General features: G+C 44.3%; 2 protein-coding genes across 3 annotated transcripts; one reads left to right on the top strand and one right to left on the bottom strand.

The window, feature by feature from the left end:
- Nucleotides 1-1,781: 1,781 nt before the first annotated feature.
- NDUFA6 (NADH:ubiquinone oxidoreductase subunit A6) lies at nt 1,782-6,208 on the top strand. Of its 2 annotated transcripts, none has more exons than XM_061639328.1 (3): nt 1,782-2,037; nt 2,927-3,004; nt 3,687-3,773. In XM_061639328.1, the coding sequence occupies exons 1-3, from the start codon at nt 1,834-1,836 to the stop codon at nt 3,714-3,716; spliced, it is 312 nt and encodes a 103-aa protein (XP_061495312.1). In that variant the 5' UTR covers nt 1,782-1,833; the 3' UTR covers nt 3,717-3,773. The 2 variants fall into 2 exon arrangements, with proteins under 2 accessions (XP_061495312.1, XP_061495311.1); XM_061639327.1 differs by lacking the exon at nt 2,927-3,004 and adding an exon at nt 6,000-6,208 and having other exon boundaries at nt 1,795-1,972; nt 3,687-3,802.
- A 4,453-nt stretch (nt 6,209-10,661) lies between these two features.
- On the bottom strand, nt 10,662-17,959 carry SMDT1 (single-pass membrane protein with aspartate rich tail 1). Its single transcript, XM_061639329.1, has 3 exons — nt 17,673-17,959; nt 12,540-12,680; nt 10,662-10,961 (listed from the first exon to the last, which is right to left on the bottom strand). The coding sequence occupies exons 1-2, from the start codon at nt 17,814-17,816 to the stop codon at nt 12,543-12,545; spliced, it is 282 nt and encodes a 93-aa protein (XP_061495313.1). The 5' UTR covers nt 17,817-17,959; the 3' UTR covers nt 10,662-10,961; nt 12,540-12,542.
- Between the last annotated feature and the right edge of the window lie 4,446 nt (nt 17,960-22,405).

The raw sequence follows: 22,405 nt of genomic DNA, 5'->3' as shown, positions 1-22,405 counted from the left end.
TATCTAATATCTTAGCACTGCTTATCACCTGCCAACAATGCCCTTTTCCTGTCTACATAGGGCAAACAAGCCACACGTCATCAGATGACCATAGTTCCAGTCCACAGAAGCTTATGCCACAATAAATCTTTAATGTAAGTTGCCATAAGACTCTCTGTTTTTGCTTCCACAAGATTTTCTCGCCATCTGCTGGTGCAGGTGTGTTTCCACAGTTTTTGAACAAATATGTTGTCTCATCTGCTGGTCTATCTTTATGATGATTCAGATGATTCACTCTCCTAGCAATGATCACATCTTAAGGCAAATATCCCAAACCCTTTCCAATCATAATCCAGAAAGTATAGTTTGGACTGTTTTCCTGCTTGTCATTTGTATTGTTTATTTATTTAAACATTTACACCATGCCCTTCCTGAGTTCAAGGTGGTGTATAAAAGGTACATATTAAATTTAGCAGAATATTTCATATAAAAACCAAGCAATCTGATACACACCACTTTCGGAATGGGGAGAGGCTGGTGCAATGGCTGCCAAATCCTAGACACCACCTTTTGCAAACCTGGCACCCTCCAGTTGTTCTGGACTACAATTCCCATCAGCCCCAGCCATCTGGAGGGTACCAGGTTGGCAAAGGCTGCTGTGCACACTCAGCTCAGGAAAGGAGGGGCAGAACACACAACCAAACAATCACAAAACTAAGGGCCAGCGCACACAAAAGCCTGTTTATTTTCTTCATGTCATTCCATACATTGCATACATCTAAGTCATTTACAGAGCAATCCTATGTTCATTTACACAGAAGGAAATCCCACTATGTTATTCCCAGCTAAGTATGTACAGCAGCCTTCACCAACCTGGTGCCCTCTGGATGTTTTCGACTACATATTGTGTATAGGTGGGATCACAGCCGAAAGAGTTGGTCGTGCCCTGCAACAGGATAAAGTGACCTGCTTCAGGCAGCATATTGAGGGACAGATAGATTAAGGTAGGCGTTGGTATCTGAATGGTGCAGCAGGGTCACATCCACACCATACATTTGAAGCATATGGCTTCCCCAAAGAAGCCTGGGAACTGTCGCTTGCGAAGGGTACTGGGAATTGTAGTTCTGTAAGAGGTAAACTACAGTTCCCAAAATTCTTGGGTGAAGCCATGTGCTATTAAAAGTGTCTCCCCAGTAGGGAGTGAGGTGCCTTTTGGGTTCTGCTTCTACCATAGAAGCCAGGTGCATTCTAGGGTGCAGACAACAAAGGGAGCATGAATAGGAGAAACCAGGACTGAATACCCACTTGGTAGCATTTCATTGTTTGTGGACATGGCCAATGAGTAATAACACAACACCTCGCATTGTTTCAAATATACAGTATACAAAACATGGAGATCTGATGTAATATATAGATTGTTGAAAATAAAACTACAGAAACAGGTACTCAGCTCTAGACTTCTCACCCAATTACTCAACATATGTCTTTTGTTTTAAGAGCTGTAACTATATGTAAACCTGCTTTTTCGAAAAGCATATATGAAAATATGGAAGTTGTTTGCTTTCACAGAAGAATGTAAACTCGGGAAAATTAGATGCAGCGAATCACCGGAGAGCAACCAACTGGTAGAGTATCGAGCAGCTTAATTCCCCCCACAATTAAACAGCATCACGAAAAATCCTAAAGAGCATTAACAGCCGCCGCATCGTCACGAATGTATACATTACCCAATCGCTGGCGAGTCTTGGATAGATGGCCATAATTCAAAGCCAATAGTAATTAAACAACCTAAAACAAACTCTCCTACTTTGTGCGGAAAACGTCACGGAGGCGGAGCATAGCAGGGTTAGCAAAATGGCGGCGGCTGGAGCGCGAAAGGTAGCTGCTGCCGCCGGGGCAGTTGTGAAGCCGATTTTCAGCCGGGATTTGGCTGAGGCCAAACGGCGTGTGCGAGAATTATATAGGGCTTGGTACCGGGAAATCCCAAACACCGGTGAGGAGGCGCGATTAGGCCCGCGACCTCTGCTTCAAGGTCGCTTCGTGGGATTAATGGGACAGGTGACGTTTGACTGAGTTGGGTGGGAACATCGCGGGCTGTTCTTTCCCATTTCCCTTCACTTAACTGTCCCTTTCCATTGAGATCGCTGACCCGTTCTTGATTAAAAACAAAGGGTAAGACAGATCGCTTCCCAGCTTCTGCTATGTTATCCCTACCCCCCCCCCGCGGTTCAACAACATCAGGCGAGAGTGAGAGCCAGAGTTGTACCTGTGCTCCACCGCTCAGCTCCACTGTGACTCGGGGGAGCGGGTGCCACACTTTCCCATTCTAATAGTGCATGTCGTGGATGTAATTGGTTTTCTAATCTAGATTAGTGATTATGAGTACCCAATGACCGGTTGCTTCAGGATTAGTTAGCAGATCTAATAGGAAGATCGTGTGCATTTGGTGTAATGATACAAGCAGGGTGGAAAGCCCTGTATTATTTTCCTATGCTACTTCACACATTCCATACCCGTCCTTTTTAGTGCCCACAGTCTACTCAGGAGGGATGGGGAAGAATTCATTCATTCATTCATTCATTGCTGCCATTGCTACTAGTTAAATACCATAGAACACAATGGAATTATATCATAAGCCAAAGCTAATGTATATTGTATTGGTTGTATATTAAATATTTTATGTGACATTTAGTTGATGGATGCAAAACTGTTGTGCTCTTATATGCTTCTTTGCAGAGCTTGGAAAAGTTACTTTTTTTGAACTACAACTCCCATCAGCCCAATCCAGTGGCTATGCTGGCTGGGGTTGATGGGAGTTGTAGTTTAAAGAAGTAACTTTTCCAAGCTCTTCTTCTATGGCAATCTTCAAGCATTTGAAAGCTGTACTAAATTATGGACAATGTTGTTTGTTTCTGACAATGGCTTTTTTTCAAATTTTGAATTCCAGCACCACACTTTAACCAAATTGATCTTTACGGCAACTTATATGAAGAGCTCGTATCAAAAATTACTAATTTCTGAAACTGTGAGGAAAAAACTCTTGTATTTTTTATTTTAAATAGTTGGAATTGGCAAGCTCTTGTACTACACAGGAAGACCTTGGGGGTATATAACTAACTGCCTGCTTCTGACTGACATTGTTAATGTTGTATGTATACAACAAGGGTTTGTAACTCTAGAACGGGGACACGGAACCTGCAGCCCTCCAGATGTTGTTGGACTTCAGCTCCTTCCATCCCTGGCCATTGGCTGTGCTGGCTGGGGGCTGATGGGATTTGGAGTCCAACAGTATCAGGAGGACCACAGATTTCACACACCTGCTCTAGACCTTTGTACCTCAAGAGATGGAGGCCACTAATAGCTTTAGGTTAAAAAAAAAGTCAGATACTGCAACCCAGGCAGGATTTGGGGGGTGGTTCTTATGGTGAATGACCTTGATTCACTACAAGCTAGAAGTACCAGTTACACATCATAAAAGCCTGAAAGAACTTGCTCATAATAGGTATGAGCTTCTGCCTTTCCTTTATGGGTTGTCATCACCTATTAGATCTTCTTCCCATGAATTAGAGTTTCCCATAAATTGGAACAAATAGCTAACAACAGTCAGAGGTACTAGTAGGCTTCTTGTAAAAAGTAACTATGTAAACAAGGCTTAATGCTCATCTTCTCACCCAAGACTTTCTTTTTTTTTTTTGCTTCTGATCTAGTGCACATTTACCAGCTGGATATCTCAGTAAAACAGGGGCGTGATAAGGTGCGAGAGATGTTCATGAAGAATGCCCATGTCACAGACCCTAGAGTTATTGATATGCTTGTTATTAAGGTAAAGCAAACATCTTTCTTAAACCCACATCAGGCACAGGGTGATTGGAATGTAGCGATAACTACTTTTGCTTTTTATCAAACCCCTGTAAAATAGGGAATAGAGTGAAATATGAGAATGCCTCTCTGTCCTAAATGGGATATAGCTTTTCCAATGCAAAACCCATCTTGCAATACAGGTGTGTGTCTAAACTTGGGGTATCAAGTGCTATGTCATCACAGAAACAATCCATATACATCTGGTCTTATCCAAGTTTAGGTAATAACCACAGTGAAAGACCACAAGATAATTTTTCCTTGGTCAGCATTCTTTGCATCACTTAGGCATTTTATGCTGACTTTTCTTCCAATTAAATGTATGGTTGTTTGTCTTTATCTGTGTTGCAGATTTTACATAAACAAATATCCATTCAAATATTTAGTGATCTTGAGTACACTAGGGTCCAAATCTGCTTAGTTTAAGGGGATATTACACAACCAAAACCACTTTGATAGTGGGTGCTGATCTAGGAATTGAGCTTTTCAGCTGCTAAGGATAGGAGCAATGCCTCATTTATTTAAATATTTATAATCTGCACTTCCATAAGAATATATCAAGGCAGTATACAACTTATAAAAATAATAGCAAAAAGCAACCTTAAAAACATCAATAAATGCAGATTGCAATTTGATTTTTTTTAAAAAACCAAAGGCCTGGTTTAAACAATATAATTTTCAAAGGAGATCTGAAAGAAGAGAGGGATGGTTTCTCCTGAACCTTTTCTGGTAGGGAGTTCTACAGCGCAGGGCCTGCCACACTAAAGACTCGGTCCCTGGTGAAGGCCAGTCAAACCTCAGGGGCATGGGGAACCACCAAAAGTACATCAGAGGATCAAGGTGGACCATAAGGAATCAAGCAATCCTTAAAGTACTTTGGACCAAAATTGTTCAGGGCTTTTCCTGGCTCAGTAGCAAATCGGCAACCAGTGTAGCTCTCAGCAGCAGAGTGACACTTTGCCAGTAATCTGCTTCTGTAAACAGTTTGGCTGCTGCGTGCTGCACTAGTTGAAACTGCCGGACCAGATATAATGGCAGCCCTACCAATGCATGGGTCACTGTGGTCAGGCTGTCACGGTCCAGGAACGGTCACAGCTAGTACCAGCTAGAGCTGGTAAAAAGTTCTTCTGGCCACAGAGGTCACTTGAGTCTCTAATGACAGAGATGGATCAAGGAGTACTCCCAGACTGCATACCTGCTCCTTCAGAGGGAGTGCAACCCCATCCAGAACAGGCAATTGACCTATCTCCTGGACATGGAAACTACCCACCCATCTTAATTCAAGCTCAGTTTATTGACCTTCATCCAGTTCAACAATGTGTCCAGCTATCAAGCTAGGGCTTGCACAACCTCTCCTGACTCAGATGTAATGGAGAAATAGAGTTGGGTATCATCGATGTACTGATGACACCTTGCTCCAAAACTGCTAGTGCTTGCTCCCAACTGCTTTATATAGATGTTGAATAGCATTGGGGACAAAATGCCCTGTGACACTCCACTACGTAAACACCAGGGGGCAGAAGAGCACTCCACCAATGCTACTCTCTGGACATGACCCTACAGGTAGGAACAGAGTGCCACTGATACACATCCTGCAGAGTTGGTCCAGAAGGATACCATGGTTAACGGTACTGAAAGCTGTTGAGAGATCAGTGTTGCACTCCCTGTCCTCTCTACAAAGCTAATCCATCAGGACGACCAAGGCTGATTTTGCAAAGAGGAGTCTTGCTGTTTTATTTTCAGTACTTGATTGTGTTGGGATGGCATGTATATAGTAGAGAATGGATGTTGAAAGTATTTATTTCATTTATACACGGCCTTTCTTTCCATGATAGAAACCCAAGGTGGCTTACATATGGTTCCCAGGCGGTCTCCCATCCAGGCACTGACCAGACCTGATCCTGCTCAGCTTCAGCAGGGTGCTGGCCTCATGTGCCTTCAGACCATAGTCAAGGAGGAGGCTGTATTTTGAAGTATTTAGGGAAAATCTTTTACAGAAAAAGTGGAGCATATGAGACTAGTTTTACTGTCAAATAAATATCCTGGTTCTAAATGTGAAGTGACAGTACTAATTTGACAGGAACATAAGAATTATATTTATGTAGCATTAGAGTAGTAATTATAATAATTGGCTAAACACTTTCCCTTTCTGCCTGGTACAGGGAAAAATGGAACTCCAAGAGACTATTAACGTGTGGAAGCAACGGACTCATATAATGAGATATTTTCATGAGACAGAATCGGCACAACCCAAGGACTTCCTGTCCAAGTTTTATGCAGGCCATGACCCATGAACTAAATGAACTTTATGGATCTGTAATTCTGTATTTTCCCTTGTTCTATTTCAAATAAAGCCCTGTATATTGAAGAACGCTTCAGCAGGAAAGTATCCATGTTGATACTTTATGTTCTATACTAGTTCTGATTTCATGGTAAAGATGCTTCAGTCATCCTTGACTCTTTTCATGCATTTTCTGCTTAAGATAGCCTAAGTGTGCAGTACCCTTGTTGCAGCTGGTACTTAAAAAAAACCTTCATATCATGCTGTCCTGTATACATTTACTTGGGAGTTAGTCACATTTGACTAAAGTTTTGATTGTGCTGTGAGGAAAATCAGAGGTTAGAAGTCTGTGTGGGAAATATTGTGTTTAGTAGGAGAGAAGATGTACTTTAACCTCTTGTAAACTGCTTAGGCTTGTTTTACAATCGAGGTAAATAAATTTTGTTAAATTGAAAAAAGATGCAATGGCTCTTATAAAATCCTAACAAGCATAAAGATTTATTCAAGAACAGTAATAGTTGAACATGTAGTTTTCCAGAAAGAGAAACCTAGAAAATAGTAATAGTCTCTTCCAAATGCTTAACCATTAGGCTATCCAAAAGCCAGATTACTAAATTACAAAGGACTTGTATTGCGTTCCTGTCCTCACCCAGAAAACCTGGAAGCCATTTGTTTTTCCCTGCCACACCATGAGTATATAATATCAACTACAGATTTACCTTGACACCCTTAAGTAAAAGAGAACTAAATTGGTGAGCAGTTTCAACAATCCAAGCAGTAACTCAGCAGCCTGGGTATCCCTGCCCTTTGCGGGACTGGTTAGCCAAAACTGAACGGTCTTCAGAGCAATCTGGCACTTTTAAGATTCCTGCTGAATTCAAGAGTGCTGCAAAGAAACAGTTCACTAAAGTTATCTGCCTGTTTTCTTTCTGTAGGTAGTTTTGCTTAGGTTCTGCTACTGCCCTTGAAATTTTATTGGCTTGCTGAAGCTTCCTAAAGAGTGATTTTTTTTTTATCCTAGTGAGTCTTTGAACCTTCCAGCAGTTCTGTTCATTAATCTAGCAAGCAGAAAGAGGCTAGCTGTTAATCCCCTCATAAGAATACACAGTGGGAAGGAGAGCCTGGGCGGGAGTCCACAGTCTGTGAGTTCAAATCCCCACTCCTGTCTCCTGGGCGTCAAGGGCCAGCTAAAGATCACCCCACAGTGAGTGGCTCAGGTTATGTGCCCTGCCACCTGTGCAGCCGTGGGCAAGCTGCATAGTCCCAAGGAGCCCAATTGCCCCCCAGCTGAAGTGGCTCCTGCTTTGTCTGCCTTTTTTCCGGGTCTTCAGTTATGTGCCTGGGAGAGAGGACTCAGAGCCAAGTGGGGAGATCTGAGGGGGGCCCAATTAGTGTAGTGACGGGTAGAGGGAGATACAGCGTTGTGAGGACTTGCCAGGTAAGGGGAATGCGGCCCAGGCAGTTAATGGCTGTGCCTTGTTCCGGTTCTCCCCACACCCGCAGGTTTGTTGGTTGTCCTATCAGCCAGCTCTCAGGCCTCTGGATGGTGCTGCTAAATGCCAGATCAATGCATAATAAGATCTCCCTAATTCACGATTTAATTGTGGCTGAGGCAGCCGATCTGGCATGTATAACCGAGACCTGGGTGGGTGAGCAGGGGAGAGTCAGTCTCTCCCAGCTATGTCCGCCAGGGTACCTGGTCCAGCATCAGGGTAGACCTGTCAGGGAGGGGGGGTTGCTGTGGTTTATAGGAGCTCCATCTTCTGCAGGCACCCTATCCATGTGACTACTGGTCTGGAGTGTTTGCACCTTATGTTGGGTCAGCAGGACAGACTGGAGATTCTGTTGGTGTACAGCCCACCCAGCTGCCCAACAGACTCCCTAGCTGAGCTGACAGAGGTGGTCTCAGGTGTACTGTTGAGATCCCACAGACTGCTGGTTCTGGGGGATGTCAACATCCATGCCGAGGCCACCTTATCTGGGGCGGCTCAGGATTTCATGGTCTCCATGACATCCATGGGATTGGCCCAACACATGTAGCCAGGTATACTCTAGATTTGGTTTTTGCATCTGGACATGGAGTTGGTGATCTGAATGTGGGGGGCCTTACATCAGTTCCTCTGTCATGGACAGATCACTACTTGCTGAAGTTTAGACTTACAGTGGCTTTCCCCCTCTGCAAGGGTGGGGGACCTATTAAGTTGGTCCGCCCCCAGAGACTAATGGATCCAGATGGTTTCCAAAGGGCTCTGGGGAGTTTTCCAGCTGATAGGGCTGGCGCTCCTGTCGAAACCCTGGTTGAACTGTGGAATACAGAAATGACCTGGGCGGTTGACATGATTGCTCCTGTGCGCCCTCTCCTGTGTACAGCTCATACGGCTCCATGGTATACCCCAGAGCTGAGAGCGATGAAACAATACAGGAGACTGCTTGAGTGCAGATGGAGGCGAACTCCTAGTAGATGCAATTATACACTGGTGCCTATGGTAAGCTGTATTTAGGGGCAGTGAGGGCAGCAAAAAACCAATATTTTGCTGCCACTATCAAATCAATCTGCCGCCCAGCGGAGCTCTTCAGAATTGTCCGGGGGCTATTACACTCTGGCCCCAGGGACATGGTAGAACCATCTGAGGCCCACTGTAATGAATTTGCTAGGTACTTCCAGGATAAAACCTTTAGCATCCGCCAGGACTTAGACTCGTGTTATAGCAGGTGAATCAAGTGAGATATCCAGAGTACAGCCTTGTCCGGATTTTTTGGATGAGTTTCATTTGGTGCAGCTTGAGGACATTGACAAGGTGCTTGGACAGGTTTGTGCAACCACTTCTGTGCTGGATCCTTGCCCTTCTTGGCTAATAAAAGGTAGCAGGGATGGAACAGCAGGCTGAGCCAGGGAAGTTATTAATGCGTCTCTGCGAGAGGGGGTGGTCCCTGGCTGCCTGAAAGAGGCAGTAATGAGACCACTCCTGAAGAGGCTCTCCCTGGACCCAGAAAATCTTAATAACTATAGGCCGGTAGCAAATGTTCCATTCCTGGCAAGGTCCTGGAATGAGTGGTTGCAGGCCAGCTCCAGACACTCTTGGATGAGACTGATTATCTGGATCCATTTCAGTCAGGTTTCAGGCCTGGTTTTGGCACGGAAACAGCCTTGGGCGCCCTGTATGATGACCTTTATCGGGAGAGAGACGGGGAGTGTGACTCTGTTGATTCTCCTTGATCTCTCAGCAGCTTTCAATACCATCGACCATGGTATCCTTCTGGGGAGACTGGCTGAGTTGGGAGTGGGAGGTACTGCATTGCGGTGGTTCCGCTCCTACTTGGCAGGTCGCCTTCAGAAGGTGGTGCTTGGGGAACATTACTCAGCACCCTGGACTCTCCAGTATGGGGTTCCGCAGGGGTCAGTTCTGTTCCCCATGCTGTTCAACATCTACATGAAACCGTTGGGTGCGGTTATCCGGAGCTTTAGAGTGCGTTGCCATCAGTATGCTGATGACACGCAGCTCTATTTCTCCTTTTCATCTTCTTCAGGTGAGGCTGTCAATGTGCTGAACCGGTGCCTGGCTGCGACAATGGACTGGATGAGGGCTAATAAACTGAGGCTCAATCCAGACAAGACTGAGATGCTGCTAGTGGGTGGTTCTTCTGGCCAGATAGTGGATGTCCAACCTGTCCTGGATGGGGTTGCACTCCCCCTGAAGGAGCAGGTTCATAGCTTGGGGGTTCTCCTGGAACCATCTCTGTCACTTGAGGCTCAGGTAGCCTTGATGGCACGGAGCGCCTTCTACCAACTTCGGTTGGTGGCCCAACTACGTCCCTATCTGGACAGGGATAACCTGGCTTCAGTTGTCCATGCTCTGGTAACCTCCAAATTAATTACTGCAATGCACTCTACGTGGGGCTGCCTTTGAAGACGGTTCGGAAACTGCAGCTTGTGCAAAATGCAGCAGCCAGATTGGTAACAGGGACCAGATGGTCCAAACATATAAAACCAATTCTGGCCCACTTGCATTGGCTGCCTGTATGTTTCCGAGCTCAATTCAAGGTGCTAGTTTTGACCTATAAAGCCTTACACGGCTTGGGACCACAATACCTGATGGAACGCCTCTCCCGCTACAAACCCACCCGTACACTATGTTCAAGATCAAAGGCCCTCCTCCGGGTGCCTACTCCAAGGGAAGCTCAGAGGGTGGCAACAAGGGAGAGGGCCTTCTCAGTGGTGGCCCCCGAATTATGGAATGATCTGTCTGACGAGGTGCGCCTGGTGCCAACAGTTATCTTTTCGGCGCCAGGTCAAGACTTTCCTCTTCTCTCAGGCATTGTTTTTATATAGTTTTAAATTTTAAAATTGTGTTTTAAATTGTTTTTAAAATATGTGTTTTAAATTGTATATTTGTTTTAATGTTTTTGATTGCTGTAAACCACCCAGAGAGCTTCGGCTATGGGGCGGTATACTAGTGCAATAAATAAATAAATAAATAAATCTCATTGGGAGTAGTGGAACTTACTCCTTACGCTTCCATCCTTAGCCTGGTTACTCAGACAATTTAAAGGAGACACAAGTCTGTCATTCTTTATTTGCAATCTAAATTTCTTTTCACTCATTAAACACTTTTTCACAAGATGTAAGGTGCAATCTACAATGGTTGCTGGACCAACAAGCATATATCCTGCCTATGTATATGGGTAATCCTCATTTAGACATGTACCGTGCATTCACTGGTAAGGTGAAGGGCCAATTCTCACAAAATGCCTTCTTTACAAAATGAAAAGAGGAGGCCATGACTACATTGACATCAGAATAATTTGTCTATGGCTTTCTCCCTTGTTTTCTTCAATTGTAATCCTGTAAAGAAACAAGATAATGTTATTTCACACTATGAAACCGCCCCTTTATTCAACTGTAGTGTACTAAGTTTGCGCAAGTTACAGAACAGGTAGATTCAAATGGAACAAACACAAATATCGTGCACATCATAAACACAGTGTTTGTTGCTTTCTGTCGCAGACACCCTTTATGAAACAGGTTCTCTGTGACTTTAGCAAGTGTTTTTAGAAGAACAAGATACTTTTATTGACTTAACTACAGAACAATCAGACTGCCAAGTTAGTGTAGACAGCTTGGGCATGGCCTAATTAACTAATTGCCTAGTCAGCTATAATTTGTTCATGGCTATATTGAGACTATAAAGACTAATAATTAAACTATAACAAAAACTGTTTGTTATATGCTTAGATTGTTATTGCTGCAGACCTAGAGATAAAAGAATGGGAAAACTGTAGATTATGCCAGCAGGCCAGGAATTGTGAGCTGGGGTGTACATGTATGATGGGGGGAGGATTTCAAGGTTTGCTGCACCTACTCCATCAGAGGGAAAGACAAACTGCTCAGTGGACTTCACAGCAACTATTTGTAGGGAACATTGCATGGTAGGGAACCTGTTTCAATCTGAGGGCCACACTGCCTTATGCAAAACCTTCTAGGGACTGCATGCCACTCATGGAACAGGGCAATGGATGTAACTCTTCATGCGGTAGACTGCATTCCAGGCAGACACACCCATCCATACTTCCATACTTCATTAAGCAAGCAATAGGCATTATAACAGTTGAAGGACACACTGCAGGCAGGCAAACTTACTCAAGGGTGAGGAGCAGGGCTAGTGTGGGTGTGGCCTCATAAGAATCTGGAGGGCCAGACAGATGTCAGGGGGGGCAGATTCAGCCCCCAGGCCTGGGATTCCCTACTCCTAAGACAGTGAATGTGAGGCTGAGATCCAGCCAGAAGCATTCCTTGCCTTGTTTCTACATTCCCACTCCACGTTGGTGCCAGTTTTCAGGAGAATTTAAGCAGAACTGAGTTTTATCGATTCCAGAAACCTCTTTTAACCTAAAAGACTTGCCAATTAAGAAGCATCTCTTAAGTGTTCCTGTTCCCCTATCCCACATCAAATAGTGAATTAACTTAATTATTACTGTTGTTGAAATTATTTGGTTGTTACCCAAAGGTCTCCAAGCGACTTACAACATTATTAAAATCCAAAATAATATATCATACCAAAATAATGTATCAAAATAATAAAAAGACCACACCCATACAGTCACAGGAAGCTTTGGCATCGTCACACCAATACAAATACATCATCTATCAAATGCCTGGGGGAAAGGATAAGTCTTTACCTGGCACCAAAAAGATGTCAATGAAGATGCCAGGCAGACCTCACTGGGGAGCATATTCCATGGATGGGAAGCCACACATGAAAAGGCCCTCTCCCTTGTCATCACCCTGCAACTTCCCTTAGAGGGGGGACCTGGAGAAGGGCCTCAGAAGATCTAAGGGTCCGGGTAATTTCATATTGGAAGAGGTGTTCCAAGATACTGGGATCCTGAGTTGTAAAGTTTCTACTTTTATCCACAGTCATACCTATTAATCATCGTCGTCGTCATCCTCTGGTACAAAGATATCATGTTCCTCAAGCAAGGCTGCAAAGTTCTTGCTGATTTGTGTTCCAACATAGAGGAAGGGAATTACAATGGCAAACACACGGAGGAGACCAAAAGGCATCTGCAGAGATGAATTAAGAACCAGTTAAAATCTCTCACAGTGCAGGTTCTGTAGAAAGAAATGACCATCAACAAATCCCTACAAAACTGTCAAAGTATCTAGAATCAGAACTTAAAGAAACAACATCATCACCCTATAAAGGCTTGCACCTATAAAAAATAGCACTCATTACAGAGTTAAACTAATTCATGTTTAATCCCACATGCAAAAATCTTTGCAAAAGTTCCTTCAAATATGGAAAACAGTATGCAATATAACAGAACAAAAGCACTCTGAATATTAAGAATGCAACACCATTTAGGGAGATCCTAATCACACAAATAGGAAAACAAAACGTCTGCATATTATTAGATACTCCAAGGTGTTTTCTACAACAAGTGAAAAAATCTACTGTAGTGCATGATCCAGCACAGCGATTTTGCTCCAAATTCAAAGCACAAGCTAAAACTTGTGAAGAAATTTAAGTGGAGTGTAACAGCATTATTAAATGTACTATAGAAGGAGGTCTCAATCTGTGGTCCATGGACTCCTAGAGGATCGGATGGGCTTCAGGGTGTACATGAGCTGGGTGCAAAAAAAATCAATTTCCAACACAATAACACAAATAAAACATAGGAATTCATAGGAACCCCCTCTCTCTTGAAGCGGGACTAGAGGGCCTGTATCTGATGTTGGGCAAAGAGAAAGATTAGGGATGTTGTTGGTGTACTGCCCACCCTGCTGCTTAACAGCCTCCCTGACCAAGCTGGCTAAGGTTGTCTCAGGTGTAGTCCATGCTGTAGTCCTCAGGTCCAGTTTGGGAGTTCATGGCCTCCATGACAACTCTGGGCCTGTCTCAAATGGATATCGGTCCAACACAGAGCATGGCATACCCTCAATCTAGTCTTTGCTCCATGTGGGGAAGGTGGTGGTCTGGAAATGGGTGGGATGGCTATCACCCCATTGTCATGGTCCAACCACTTCCTGGTGAGGTTTGGTCTTGCAGCGGCAATTCCCAGTGGGTGGGTGGGGGGAACCAGTTAGGATGGTCCGCCTCCAGAGACTGATGGAATCCGATAGATTCTTGAACACTGTGGGGGACTTTCCAATGGATGGAACAGGTGATCCTGTTGAGGCCCTAGTCTCACTATAGTGAGAATCATAGGGCCATTGACAATCACTCTTGAGGGCCCTCTCTGGTGCCATGGAGCTCACTTTGCTCCTTGGTATACTGAGGAGTTGAGGTTGATGAAACAGACCAGGCGAGGGCTACGTTCACAATCGAACCGACCATATGGCAGTCAGGGCAGCATAGAGATCCTACTTTGCTGCCTCCATTGTGTCCTTGAGGAACCACCTGGCTGAGTTGTTCTGTGTGGTCTGGAAGTTGGGCAGTCCTGACCAGGGGGATGGACCTCTGGAGCACACAGTATCCAGCTGTAACCAGCCGGCTAAACACTTTGAGGACAAATTTCTTCAACTCCACAGTGCTTTAGATGCTACTGTTGTGGCAGTGCCAGCCAAGGTGTCTAATGCAAAATCGAATCCAGTGTTGTGGGATTAATTCCAGTTATTGCAGCCTGATGATGTGGACAAGATGCTTGCAGTGATGCGCCTGACCACCTGCTCATTAGAAACTTGTCCATCCTGGCTTATTTAAGCTAGCCAGAGTGGGGTGACGGAATGGGTCACAGGTGTAGTAATCGCATCTTTGTGTGATGCCCACTACTTCTAAAAAGGTGGTGGTGTGTCCACTTCTTAAAAAGCCTACACTGGACCCAATGGAGTGTAACAACTATAGACCAGTTGCCCACACCCCTTTCTTGGTAAAGATGGTGGAGAAGTGGTTGCAGAGCAATTGCAGGTATTCCTGGATGAGACCTATTATCTAGAGCCATAACAATCTGGATTCAGACCTAGTTTCAGAACAGAATCAGCCTTGGTCGTCCTGATGGATGACCTTCATTGTGAGAGATAGAGGGAGTGTGATCCTATTACTTCTGCCCAATCTCTCAGAAGCATTTGATACCATTGACGATGGTATCCTCCTGGACCGACTCAGTTGGAGGCACTGTATTACGGTGGTTCTGCTCTTACCTTCAGGGTTGCATCCAGACAGTAACACTGGGTGAGTGTTCCTCAGCCCCCTGGCACTTGTGCTATGAGGTTCCACGGGGTACTATTCTCTCCCCAGAGCTATTCAACATCTATATGAAGCCAGTGGGAGCGGTCTTTAGCAGTTTCGGAGCAAGGTGTCATGCAGCTCTATTTCTCCACAACATCTGAACCAGAAGAGGCTATGAATGCTCTGCATCAGTGTCTGAATGCTGTAGTGGACTAGATGAACTGTGCTTGAATCCTGGGAAGATGGACGTTCTTTGGGTAGGTGGCTCCCATGTCCGGGAGATAGGCAGGTTACCTATTCTGGATGGGCTCAAGCTCCCTCTGAAGGACCAGGTCCGTACGCTTGGGATACTCCTAGATTCATCTTTGTCACTAGAGGCCCAAGGATCCTCTGTGAATTGGAGTGCCTTTTACCAGCTTTGTCTGGTTTGTCAGCTACACCCTTTCCTGGACAAGGATAGCTTGACTTCTGTAGTCCATGCACTGGTAACTTTGATTACTGGATTACTGTAATGTGCTCTATGTGGGGCTGCTTTTGGCCCTGGTTCAGAAGCTCCAACTGGTGCAAAATGCGGCGACCAAATTACTGATGGGAGCATACGGCTGACAGCATGCGACACCACTTTTAAAACATCTGCACTGGCTGCCCATCTGCTACTGAGCCAGGTTCAAGGTCCTTGTATTACTTTACAAAGACCTAAACAACTTAGGTCCAGGGTATCTTAGGCCTGAACCCTTATATCCCAGCTCGATCACTGAGATCTTCTGCAAAAGCAGCTTTGGTCATCCCCCGAGTTGGCAAGGCTCATTTAACATTGACACGAAATAGAGCTTTCAGTGTCAGTGGCCCATTTCTCTGGAATGCTCTGCCAACAGAGATTCAGCAGGCATCTTCTGTTTTAACTTTTAATCGCCTGCTGAAAACCTTTCTGATTCGCCAGCCTTATACAGGCAATTAAGAACATGTTTTTTCGCAACAATTGATCTTTGGTTTTGCTGTATTTTTAATTTGTTTTAAACAATTCTGTGGTTGTTTTATACATGTAAACTGCTTTGATGTTTTTAACAAAATAGCAGTATACTAATATTTTATAAATAAATAATAAATAAATGTTTATTTATGAGGGTCCACAGCTTTAATCAGATTCTCAAAGGGGTCCATGACCCCCAAAAGGCAACAAACCACTGTACTATTGCACTGAACTTCAAAGGCCAGCAGTAGCTCAAATCATTTTACATAATTCATTCTGAACACAGGGTTTCTCTCTGTCCTATGGGTCAAATTAGGATAGCTGCCCCCTCTTCTCAGGTTCCTTGCAATTCCCTTTGTGTCCTATTTTGGACCCACGTTTTCATCTGCTTTCCCTTGCATCTACCATTATCTGGTCAAATATCTGGGGAACGTCTAAAAACGAAGTACAGCCCTCAATTAAGATACCTTCCCAGTGTTGGAAGTGGGGCAAGAGCAACTCCTGTTTTGTTCTTTTTGTTTATGCTCCAGAAGGGAGATAGAGCTAGGGTCCTCCAGATGGATAGGCTTGTTTACCTTTACCTGTGATGCTCTGACTGATTTCCTTCTGTCGCTAGACTGTGACGTCTTTAGGGAAGCTTACCTGCCCCTCCTCCTTCTGCCCTTTCCACTCCTTCCTCGACTGTCCAGGACAGAGGAGACATCCCTTTTTCTCTGTTCTCTCTCCTAGTTATCCTACACCTGGGAGTTATGCCTCCAATTAGTTAGTTAGTTAGAACTAGGTTTGCCTTTCTATCTACTATGTATCTCTATAAATAAACTAGCTTTTCTTATTTTACTAAGTCTCAGGTCTCAGTGATCCTGATGCAGGGTAAAAGTCAGCTTTTTTAGGTAAACGCACGCACACGCTGGCACACTCGCATTTCAACATCTGCTGTTACTCTCTGCTTGCTGTTGTGCTGCTTTAAACAAAATTAAGCACACAAACACACACAGCCAACACCCAGAAAGGGGGAGAGGGCAGAGAAGGGAATTCTGAAAGGCAAAATGCTGGTCACTTGACAAAGTAATCCTAAAGGGTGGCTGGTCCATCCGACTTCATGCTCGTCAAATGCAACTTGACATGAAAGCAGGCAGACAGGAAGCCATCCACATTACTAATCTTCCCTGTCACCTTATTTATTTATTAATTACACTTTTATACCGCCCCATAGCCAAAGCTCTCTGGGTGGTTTACAACATAAAAACAATATACCATTACATTTGGTACAATCAATAGTAAAAGAAAACGAATATATCACATTTTAAATAAACATAACTGAACAATAAATTGCTAGCAATATACGTATCTTAAAAAGCAAAATATAACAATTATAAAAACATCTAAAATAGAAGAAAGCCATACATCACATTATAAAACATAAACCGAACAATAAATCTCAAATAAAATAAAATAAAATAAATAAATAAATTTCCTGTCACCTGTCACAAGAAACACAAAAGGGGCAGATAAGACATTCGGAACATGTTTTCATCTTGTTTTTAACCGATGCAAAGAAGGAAGAGGAAACATGACAACTCCCTCCAGTCCCTTTTCGTCCCTGTAACCAAAGGGAGAACGAACAGGCAGGGAGAAGTGCTCACGATCTGCCTACTGGCTTGTCTCAAGGGAAAGGGAACTCGCTTTATTAGGCTTCAAGCGGCGTTTCTGTTCTAAAGACCGCCCCGAGCGCCAGTCCATTGTGCAAGGAACTGCCACTCCAGTGCCAAACCAGCCCTTCATAATAATCCTTTTAAGCTACTGGCTGATACAACCTGCCAACAACCACCAAACCCGCCCTGGTTAGCGATTGACTAGCTGATTCCGTACCGCTTTCTCCTTTACGACTTCCCTTTATGGCTTCCCTTCACACACTCACTTTGACGGGCTTAGGCAAAATGGCGCCAGTCTGGGTTGCGGTTACATTTCGCGAAAGTACAGCGGTCGCTGAGGGGTCCCTCTGGTTCCGGAAGGGCCCCGCACTCGCCCAAGACCCAGCCGTAGCCCATAGACGCCCAGCCATCTTCTTTGTAGGTGCCTCTATAGCGACGCGTCCGAACCGTCAGAAGAATGGGAGGTGCTTTCTCAAATCTCGCGATATAGGGGTGAAGAAGTAAAACAATTCCAGGACTCGTGTGGCTGAGATGAAGTCGCGGAGATTAGAAATGGTAGATTTGCTGGATAGGTCGTTCCTCGGTTCCCTTGAAAAGCCATTTTTAAATAGCCATCGGAACGGAAGTGCCCATAAACACGAACGGAATCTACGATTTTAATGTAGCGCCTGTTTAGCCTCAAACTAAAAGGAACCAGCAAAGACAGGAGTTCCTACTTTGTCGCATTCGGATCTTATTTCTTGTAATTTATTTGTTTGTTTGTTTCCGTCACTGAAGCGCGTCTTGCCCTAACCCTTACATTCTGCTAGCCAAAACCCACCTTTTTCGTTGGGCTGATGGAATACGTTATTTTTATGTTGCTATTAATTATGTAGTTTACCAGAATTATGTATTATGCTTTTATGTTACCTGATTTTTGTAAACTGCTGTGTGGTCGTTTTAGTGAAGGGTGTAATAAATAAAGTTCGTTATCTGCGAGTGGTAGTTTATTATTGTAACTTGGGATTCAGAATTGCAGAAGCAGACTTCATATCTGCAAAAGTGCCAGTAGCGAGTAGCGACATTGTGAATCAATAAGAACCAGTCTTTATCAGATAACATACATGTAAAATCTCATCCTGCCGTATTACACCCCCCAACTGTCGAATTACTGTGTTGAGTTTTGCCGTTGAGTTTTGAAAATGCGCAACCCTTTTTTACCTAGTTAAGAATTTGGGAAATATTTCAGATGCATTGCTAAATGTCTGGAAAAAAGTATGAACACTGATGTACTAACACAGTAGCAATTGTTATTTAATACAAGATAGTCTTTTGCATATAGAAAAGGACGGTGTGTGTGCAAAACACTAAGACTGCAATCCTCACCTTGCATATCTGGGAGTAAGCCCCGTTAATTTCAGTTGGATTTATTTCTGAGTAGACATGGTTCAGTTTGTGTGGTAATTCTTTTTATTTATGTGGCAGGAAGAGACCAGCAAAACGAAAACAAAACACAGGGCGCACATACAGAACACATTGAGGAAATTGCATAGATAAGACTCCCTACAGGTATAGGAGTCACGGATGAATCACACACATGTTTCACACCCAGGATAATCCCCACCACCTTCCCATTTATAACCCACGTTTTCTTCAAGGAGCTCATGGTGGGGTGAATGCTTCTACCCCTCTCCATTTTATCCTCACAACAACCCTATGCAGTAGGTTAGGCTGAGAGATAGTGATTGATTGGCCCAAGGTCACCCAGTGGGCTTCATGGCAGGATTTGAATCCTGATGATGTCCCAGGCCACAATCCCAGGCCACCACTCTCCACTACACCAGCTACAGATCAGGCAGAGCAGCAGACAACAGGGAGCAGGAAAGAGCACAAAGGCTGAGGGAGAAGGAGATTTGTGGCCTGCTGCTGTCCTTCATGCCAGCTCCACAATATTCCCAGTGGCAGCCTACAAAGTGTACAGTGAACCGTGTAAGAGGGTTGTGTGATGTGTCCTTCCCTGGCTCTCCCTGTCAGGTTCCTACCTGCTCGTGGTTACTGCCTGTCTCTAGGCACCACCAGGGACTCCACCAGTCCGGACCGCACTCTCTTATGGTTTACCTATCCGCTCTAGCACAGATCTCAACAGATCCCCCTGCTAGGCAACCACCAGTAACGTCCCAATACTAGTATTCCCAGAGACTCTGAATACTGGTATTGTTATTCTCTTCACCGCTGTCACCATTTGTTACAGTTCCCCTTCAGCCTTGGTCATTACCGTACCCTCCCTTCTGGTCTGTGAAACCCCAGCCAAGGATCAGGCCTTTGGTAAACCAAATTAAGTATTTATTACAGATAACAAAACTAACAAGATTAACAAGATTTCTTCTTAAGGCACATAAGCATATGGTTTTACTCAATACTAATCCGAACTCCACCTCCCTCCTGGTAAACAACTCTCTAAACCCCACCAAGCAATCCACTCTTTCTCTTCTCCCCCCAGATTCCACAATTCACCATCTCACATTCACCCAGATTTACCTGTCATCCTTTCATTTATACTCTCAGCCATTTTAAACATTCAGCCAATCATCAAGCATTCTATTGCCCATTCACTCCCCCTCCTCTTTCACTCCACTTACCATGTATACTCTAAACAACCAGCACTTACCATATATACACTAATATATAGGAACATCACATTTCCCCCCCCTTAAACAACTGCAGAGTATTATTCCTGTTCCAGGATTTATACATCGCGTTAACAAATAAAAGTCTCTATGGGGAAAATGTCTTTCTTTGTTCCTCTGTCTGGTCACGTCACTGCAGTCCCAGCCACTTGCCTGGAAAGTCCATCGGCCAGTACATTGTCCTTGCCTTTGATGAACTGGAAGTCCACTTGATAGTCCTGTAGGGCCCAGGACCACCTCTGCAGCATAGTGTTATGGTTTTTCATAGTCTGTAACCATAACAAGGCCCGATGATCCGTAGTCACTGTGAATCTTCGTCCCCACACGTATGGGCGCAACTTGTTCAGTCCCCACACGACCGCTAGACACTCCTTCTGGACCGACGAATAGTTTTTCTCCCTCGGCGTCAGCTTGCGACTCAGGTACGCCACTGGATGTCTGGTGCCTTCTCTCTCCTGCAGCAAGACGACTCCCAGCGCGAGGTCTGACGCATCTGTAGCCACGATGAATGGTTGCTCATAGTCTGGTGCTATTAATATGGGTCCTTGGCACAAGGCTTGCTTCAGCAGATCAAAAGCCTTCTGACATTCATCCGTCCATACCACACGCTCAGAACACTTCTTCTTGGTCAATTCATGCAAGGGGGTTGCTATTTCCCCAAAATTTCTCACAAACTTCCTATAAAATCCAGCCACACCCAGAAATGCCCTTACTTGTTTTTTGGTTAAGGGGATCGGCCACGCTTGTATTGCCTCCACCTTGCTCCATAAGGGGGTGATTTTCCCACTCCCCACCTTATGTCTTAAATAGATTACTTCCTTTAGTCCAAACTGGCATTTCTTAGCTTTTATTGTGAGGCCTGCTTTTCTTAAGGCCTCCAATACTGTTGTCAGGTGTTGGACATGCTCAGGCACCGACTTGCTAAAAATGGCCACGTCATCGATATAGGCCACTGCAAAATCTGACATGCCTCGCAACACAGTATTGATTAGCCTCTGAAATGAACTTGGTGAGTTCCTTAGTCCCATGGGTAAGGTCACAAACTCATATAACCCATCTGGTGTACTGAAGGCAGTTTTGGCTCTGGATTGCTCGTCTAGTTCCATTTGCCAAAATCCTTTACAGAGATCTAGTGTAGAGATAATGGTTGCTGCCCCCAATAACTCTAACATAGCATCTACCCTAGGCATAGGATACGCATCTGGGACAGTAATTTTATTGATTAGCCGATAATCAATGCAAAACCTTGTCGTTCCATCTTTTTTCGGAACCAAGACAATACTTGAGGCCCAGGGACTGATGGATTCCCTGATCACTCCTAATTCCAGCATCTCTTCCACCTCCTTTTTGATCTCATTCAAAACTTTCCCATTCACACGGTACGGAACAGATCTGATTGGGGCATGATCTCCAGTATCAATGGAATGTATAACTATACTGGTTCGGCCAGGTTTGTTGCTAAAGAGATTCCTATAGGTTTTCAAAACTCTCAGAATCTCCTCTTTTACTTCCTCCTTCACCTCCTCTGACCATTCCACTTGATCTACCCCTCCTTTGTCTTTGCTTTCCTGTACCAAATCTGGAAGTTCAGGCCCACTTCCCTCAGTGAATAAGGTAACTTGCAACACCTTTGCATCCCTGGTATGGTAAGGCTTTAACATATTTACATGAACCACTTTGCTTTTGTTTAATTGGTCTGTGGTGATTACATATGTCACTGTGTCAAGCCTTTCTCTGATGGTATATGGTCCTTCCCAGTTAGCCTGTAATTTGTCATGTTTCCTGGGTATGAACGCCATAACCATATCTCCCACATCACACACACGTTCTCTGGCTGTTCTGTCATACCAGTAACTTTGCTTCTCCTATGCATGACTCAAATTCTCTTTCGCTACTTCCATCATTGATGTTAATTTATTGCGGAATTCCAATACAAAATCTACTACAGAAGTTTTGTACTCTCCCAGAGTTCCTTCCCATGAATTTTTTAGCAGTTCCAAAGGACCCCTCACTTTTCTAGTGAACATGAGTTCAAAGGGTGAGAAGCCTGTTGACTCCTGAGGGACTTCTCTGTATGCAAATAAGAAGCATCCCAACTGTTCATCCCAGTCTTGTGGGTGATCTTGAACATAGCTTCTGATCATGCCCTTCAAAACGCCATTGAATCTCTCAGTTAGCCCATTAGTGGTGGGATGGTAAGTAGTGGTCTTTAGATGTTTTAGACCACAACATTTCCACATACATTGCATCACTTCTCCCATGAATACACTGCCTTGATCTGTCAGCACTTCATGAGGGAAACCCAGCCTCATAAAAATTTTTAATAAAGCCTC

The sequence above is a fragment of the Rhineura floridana genome, chromosome 8, assembly GCF_030035675.1.
Source record: "Rhineura floridana isolate rRhiFlo1 chromosome 8, rRhiFlo1.hap2, whole genome shotgun sequence".
Lineage (NCBI taxonomy): Eukaryota > Metazoa > Chordata > Lepidosauria > Squamata > Rhineuridae > Rhineura > Rhineura floridana.
This window is presented reverse-complemented; position numbering and strand designations above follow the sequence as displayed.